A 6,545-nucleotide genomic window follows, 5' to 3' on the forward strand; every position below is an offset into this window, starting at 1 on the left:
GCGCGCGCGCGCGTCTGTAAGCGTGCGTGCGAGTGAGTCCGGCCTCTCCAATGCGTTTCGCTATTGCTCATCCAATTACGATGTATACCCATAAAGTTCATGCATGCGGTGTACATACTGTGTAACGCGGGGTCTCCGCTGCCTTCTGCCTCTTATCATTATTTCCACCTCCTCCTCTTCCTCCTCCTTCATCTCGTTGCTTTTTATATTTTCATCCCGTCGGCATCCTCTCCCATACCTTCTTGCCGCAAGTGAAAATGGCAGCGCGGGGGCTGCCGGGGGCAGTAACAGCAACAGCACAGCGTTCCCACGGAGATAACGCGTAGCTTCTTTTTCTTCCTTCTCTTCTTGTCCTTGCTACACTGACAAAACCGCTGGTGGATATCGCCGCGTTACCTCATCTTGGGACTTCATCACTTTTTGGGAGTTTTGTTTTCGTTTCGTTGGCGCGCGCCCTAGTTTTGGAGGTACTCGGACGTACTGCCGTTCGTCCTCCGCGCACGGTGAGATGTTACGTTATGGCTGGTTGCTGACTGCAGCGACCTTTCAGCCGAGCATCACAAACTACAAAACTCGAGGCAGTTGATGAGCTCATTTATCTCAGGTACATTTAGGCCATACCCGCTTCAGGTTATCATTTTGTCCGATGTACTTATTCTGTTTTCCCGGGGTAACAAAAATACCTCAAGGAAGACCAACTTTCTATTCTCATTTGCACAACCTCACAGGGTGGTCGCCCCGTCCGATCAAATGCGTTTACCAACCGGAACCCATACGTGCGGACGGACGGGTGGGTTTGCCTATCGTATCCGGATCGCCCTGTGGCCCCGTGCGAATAGGCAACCTGTCCACACGTCTGCACGCGGTTCAGTGCAGTGCGCTGCCAGGGGATGCTTTTGCTCAGACGATGCACAGCAGTGGCTGCTTATTGTTCTGATCCCGATGACGCGCCCCTGTTTCAGGCCGCGCTGAGTGCGCTCTGCCTGGGTGCGGCGCTGGCGGCGACCGTCAGCAAGGAGGCGGCGGCCGCGGGCGCCAGCTCGCCGTACGCCGTGTCCATGGAGCCCATGGTGCCGTACTCGCAGCGGGACCCGCTGTACCACAGCCGGCCGGGCCGGTCGCTCAGCCACCACCACGCGCGCGGCCCCCACGCGGCCGCCAGCGCGCGCGCGGCCGCCGCCGCCAACCTGCGCGGCGCCAAGAACCGCCGGGAGGCGACCTACGGCGCGCCGCCGCCGCCCGCCTACGACGAGTACGGGCCGCCGGCCCCGCAGCACCACGAGTACCCGGAGCCCATCATCGAGATCATCATCAAGGAGTCCAACGAGAGCCTGCCCGCGCCGCCGCCGCCGCCCGTGCTGCCGCCCAAGAAGCCGACCCGCGAGCCCGTCCACGTGTTCTACGTCAAGTACAAGCAGACCGGCAGCGGCGAGTACGGCAAGGAGGGCAACAGCGGCGTCGTGTTCGACGACCCCATCCCGGCGCTCACGCCCGCGCCGCCGCTCGAGGAGGAGGAGGAGGACCACCACCGCCACCAAGAGCACCACGCGGTAAGCGAGTTTACAAACAGCCAGACTGCTGTTTTAATGTGTGTGCGTGAGACGACTGTACTTCATATCCCCCTCCATCCTGTGTGCAGCACCTCGAGGACGTGACGCCCGGCCCGCCGCGCCAGACCACCACCCTGCGCGCCATCATCCACCCCGACTCGGAGCTGGCGCACGCCGCGCACGGCTCCGAGGGCAAGCTCAGGGTAAGCAAAGCGAAGCGAAGCCGTGTCCGTTCGGTGTCAAGTTTTTGACACTGGATTTAGCCCTGTAAGGAAAATTTAGGGGTAGTAAGAGCAAAATGGTAAGGCTTCTGATGTGTTTTCTCATGTCCCAAATTTTGCCGGTACCCCACATTTAGGAGGTATAGTATTGCCCTTGATTTAATTTACATAAAATTTTCACATTATTCATAAAAGTGCACATTAAATTTTCACATTATCCACAAAATCTCAAGTCAAATTTTCACATTATTCACAAAATTTCTCATAACATTCAAACCCCTTGTGCAGGTGACGTTTGGCGGCCCACACGACGACGAGGGCAGCGCGCGCCCCTCGGCGCACACGCAGCACGGCGCGGACGACAAGCACGACAAGCAGGACGGGCACGAGGAGGGCGAGTCGGCGCAGCAGCCGTCCCTGGCCTACCCGGCGCAGCCCACCATCCGCTTCCCGGAGCAGGCGGACAGCGGCGCCAACGCGCACATCAAGCGCAGCCAGCACCAGCCCGCCCCGCACCTGCAGCAGACCGGCTTCCCGGTGAGTGAGCTGGCCCCGCCTGGCGTCCAGCAGCGACGTCGCGTCGGTGACATTTTTGCCGTAATCTGTGCAAATTTGACTCATTGTACCGGGTGTACAGCAGTGTGGAGGGTTTGACTACTCTTTACACCCGTAAGGGGCCATGGCCCCTGCGGCCATATTGAGTATGCGATCACGCAACACTGCTGCGTATTTACAGTTACACCCAGTACAAGTAGCCGCACCGTATCACTAACTTCCTCGCCGTCCGCAGGGCCCGCTCCAAGGACACGCACCCCAGGCCGGCCCTCAGCAGGGCTTCGGCCCGCAGCCGCAGCAGCACTTCCAGCAGGGGCGCTTCCACCAGCCGCCGCAGGACTTCCCTCCGTACCGCCAGAATCAGTTCGGGCCTCCACCGCCCCCGCCCCCACCCGCCGCCGGCCCGCTCCGCGGAGCGCCGCCCCCGCAGCACCAGAAGCCCGCCTACCTGCGGCCGCAGCCCAGCCTGGACAGCCTCCAGAACCCGCGCTACCCGCCCTACGCCCAGCAGCAGGGCCCGTTCCAGGAGCCGTTCCGGCCGAGGATCCCCGGCCCGGGCGACAAGCCGCAGCGGCCGCCCTTCCAGCAGCCGCAGCAGCCCGCGGCTGACACCTTCCGGCCCAACTACTTCCCCCAGCAGCAGGCGCCCAGCGCCGCCCCCAGCCGGCCGCAGCCGCCCTTCGTGCCCAGCGCCCAGCACCCCTCTAGGCCCGCCTTCCAGCACCCACCGCCGCCGCCCCCGGGCGCCGCGCAGCCGCAGTTCCCGCCCTACGCACCGCAGCCGGAGCAGCAGCAGCGGCCGCAGGCGCACCAGCTCCTGCGAGAGCGCCACCAACAGCAGGTCCTCCTGCAGCAGCAGCAACAGCAGGCCCTGCTCAGGCAGCAACAGGAACAACAGATTCGCGGTCAGCAACAGCCCCAGTTCTCCGCGCAGCACGGTCAGTTTAACCACCAGCAGCAACCTCAGCAGCCTCAGCAGTACTCTCAGCAGCACCCCCAACCACAGCCTCCACAGTACTCTCAGCAGCTCACGCAGCCCCATCCCCAGCCACATCCCCAACAACACCCACAGCAACACCCCTCGCAACACGCTCATCAACACCCCCAGCAACATCAGCCCCAGTACACCCCCCAGCAGGCCCAGCCTCAGCAGCAGTTTGCTCCACAGCCGTCCAGCCAGCAAGAGACACTCGCCCACCAACAACAACATCAACAGCAGATCCAACAACAGCAGTACAACCCACAGCAGAGCCAATCCCACCAACACCAGCAGCTGCAGCCCCAGAGAGAGACTGTGCTGGGCTCCGAGATCATCAAGTCCATTCCACAGCTTGAGGAGCACGTCCTGCTCAACAGAGGCCAGGGCCCCTTCGGCCAGGGACAGACTGTCTCACACACACTGACCCATTCGCAGCAACAGCAGATCCCTCAGCAGCAGCAGCAGCAGCAATCGTATCAGCAACAGCGTCAACAACAGCAACAGCAGCAGCAGCCACAGCAACAGCACCAGCAGCAACGCCAGCAGCAGCACCAGCAGCAGCACCAGCAGCAGCACAGCGTGCAGGTGCTTGACAGCGACCAGGACGGTCCCCGCGTCACCTTCTCCTCGTCCACGCCCAGCTACTCGTCCGACAACGGCTTCGTCACGCCTTCGCCGCAGCCCGCGTTCTCGCTCACGCCGAGCTCGACCACCGCCAGCCCAGCACCGCGTCAGCCGCCAAGGCCCGTCGCGACCACCACCACCACGACAACGGAGGAGCCTCCACAGCAGCCCGCCGCGCCAACGACGGAGGAGCCCAAGATCGACCTCACCAAGAAGCTGGCCGAGCTGCCCGACGAGGTCCCGGACGACATCCGGGAGCAGCTCATCTCATCCGGGATTCTGGGCAACGCCGACATCCAGATCCTCGACTACGACAAGATCGGGGACACGTCCATCGACTCCCTGCCCCAGCACGCCCTGGAGAACTTCTATGCCAACGGCGGCGGGTCTCAGGCCGCCGCCTCCGAGGTGCGCCCGGTCGTGGTGGCGCCGCCGCCCAGAGCCGCGCTGCCACCGATCGACGCCGAGCCGTCCGCGTCTGAACTCGACGAGGTAGTGGAGGAGGCCGCAGCCCCACAGGGCTCAGCCGCACAGGCCTCGAACGTGGAGATGAAGGTAAGACACCGGAACGACGAAGAGAAGAAAATAATCACGAATCTGATATTCAGCGTACTTGTGTCATGTGAGAGAACGTGTATTATTTTGTAGGTGGTGCGCTACGACCCAGCGACTGCAGAGGGCCAGCAGGTGGCCGACCAGTACCTGAAGAAGGACGCCGCCGTCCTCAATGATCCCGTCGTCTTGAACGACAATCGCTACAACCGGTACCTGCCACTCAAGGTAAGGGAAGAGAAACATAATGTCCACTTTTAACTATCACATTTTTTTCAATTAATATTAAAACACTGATACTGCTTTCTATTCAAATTTCAACAAATTAACTATCATGTTAAACGGAGGAAACGAAATTCTGCTCGTTTTCCGAACAGAGGTGTATTGTTTCCTCTGAACATGATGTTTCATCTGGGTAAAAGGTTCTCTTGGGTGATTGAGGAATTGTGTTAAGAGTGGTGGACTCAGGTGGACTCCTCGCACGATTCCCAGAAATGCTCATAAATAAGTCCTGGAGACTTTCACTTTCCCAGACGCACCGGGCGGGCTCGGGTGGGCGGCCCCCGCTGAGACTGTGCAGCAGCAGCAGCAGCAGCGCCTCCCTGGCCGTGACTGTGTCACTTTGACATTACGGAGCTCCGATCGTCTTCCAGATTTCGGGCGCCACCTTCCCGCTGCCGGACGCGCCGCTGCTCCGCGGCCGCAACGTCACCTCGGTCGTCGTCCTGGCGCCCGTCGACTACGACTTCCTCCAGGACGCTGCCAACGCGGAGACCTCCGAGGACGGGCGGGTGGGCCGCGCCGTGGAGGTGCACGGCGTGCGCTTCGTCGCCGGCGACGCCCTCAAGAAGCTGGTGCGGACGCCGACACAGGAGAACTACCGCCTCTGGCTGCAGCAGGAGCGGCTCAAGCCGCTCGCCAAGCAGTCCGTCATCCTCCTCGTCACCAGGTGCGTGCCCTCCGCTCGCCGTCATAGGTCGTTGTCGAACTTACGTAACTCGCGCCGTGGCTCCTCCCGTACCTGTAACCCCCCCGGGGCTAGTCGGGGCCGGGCAGAGCCGGGCAGAGCCGGGGCAGGTCTGCCACCTGTCGGGCGCGGCGCGGCGCGCTTCAGCGATAGTAGGAAGAGCCGAGAGGCTTGCGGGCAGGAGGGCTTTTATTGCGAGAAGTCATCGTCGTGACTGGCCGGCTTGTCTACTCACTCCCCGTGCCCTCCCATCACACACACCGCACGCACGCGCACACACACACTCACACACGGCCGTGCGCGCGTCTGTGGCCAGCGGTGGCTTCTAATGAGACGAATTACCGCCCTGCAGTCGGTGCCCTCCGGTGTCCGCTTTCTTCAGCCGGCCCCGCGCGCACCCCGGGAGGGAAGGCCCTTTGACGTTGGCGGCGGCGGCGCGCTGATTGTCGTGTGAATATGCAAGTGAGCGGGGCTGCGAGTGGCGGCCTCCTCGCCCTCCTCGCGACCGGAGGCTGCTGCCGAGTGTCGTCGGGCTCGTCACACGGCGCATGTGACGGTGTGACGGCCTCTGATGAGTGACAGACTAGTCACGCAGTTTGCGGCAGCTCGGCCGATCCGGCCGATCCGCCTCACCCAGTCGGTGCGACCGTTTGAACATCACAAGAGTGGGCAACTCGTGCAGCACACGCATGAGTGCGGTACCGACGGGGATTTGCGGGTCAGCGCCAAAATGTGACCGAAAGTTGCAGCCGTTCTCTTGTCGAACGCAGTCACTTGACCGCAGGCTCCGGGCTGTTAGTTCCTTGAAGTCCAAGACCCGGCTTTGGATGTTATGGATAAGGCCACTGACATCCAAGACTGGGTCTTGAACTTCAAGGAACCTCTCAACCATGTGGCCCCAACCAGCGAAAATTAGAAATGAAATACCAATTCTTCTAAGAGAATGAGCCAACACCCGCCCCCACCCGCCCCATGGCGCGCTCTTTACCTGCGCCGCGTCGACACTCTCTCTAGTAGCACCTCTAGTAGCGTCATGCATACGCTGGGCGCGCGAATCCAGCACATTGAACAAACGCGAGAGGTCGTTGATTACGAGC

The 6,545-nt window shown here is 61.7% G+C and overlaps 1 protein-coding gene across 3 annotated transcripts in view; it reads left to right on the forward strand.

Annotated features, from left to right (window-relative positions):
• LOC113206981 (trithorax group protein osa) overlaps nucleotides 1–6,545 on the forward strand; it is a 32,599-nt gene that overhangs the window by 15,172 nt on the left and 10,882 nt on the right. The window contains exons 2-7 of one of the 3 annotated variants that reach the window (XM_052264260.1): nucleotides 963–1,550; nucleotides 1,640–1,753; nucleotides 2,060–2,308; nucleotides 2,562–4,484; nucleotides 4,578–4,709; nucleotides 5,135–5,430. In XM_052264260.1, coding sequence (XP_052120220.1) covers nucleotides 963–1,550; nucleotides 1,640–1,753; nucleotides 2,060–2,308; nucleotides 2,562–4,484; nucleotides 4,578–4,709; nucleotides 5,135–5,430 — 3,302 coding nt within the window. The remainder of the gene's footprint in view (nucleotides 1–962; nucleotides 1,551–1,639; nucleotides 1,754–2,059; nucleotides 2,309–2,561; nucleotides 4,485–4,577; nucleotides 4,710–5,134; nucleotides 5,431–6,545) is intronic. The other 2 variants (XM_052264259.1, XM_026423301.2) reach the window with 2 other exon arrangements.

Source organism: Frankliniella occidentalis, unplaced genomic scaffold, assembly GCF_000697945.3.
Source record: "Frankliniella occidentalis isolate FOCC.00 unplaced genomic scaffold, Focc_3.1 Scaffold17, whole genome shotgun sequence".
In the NCBI taxonomy this organism is placed as follows: domain Eukaryota; kingdom Metazoa; phylum Arthropoda; class Insecta; order Thysanoptera; family Thripidae; genus Frankliniella; species Frankliniella occidentalis.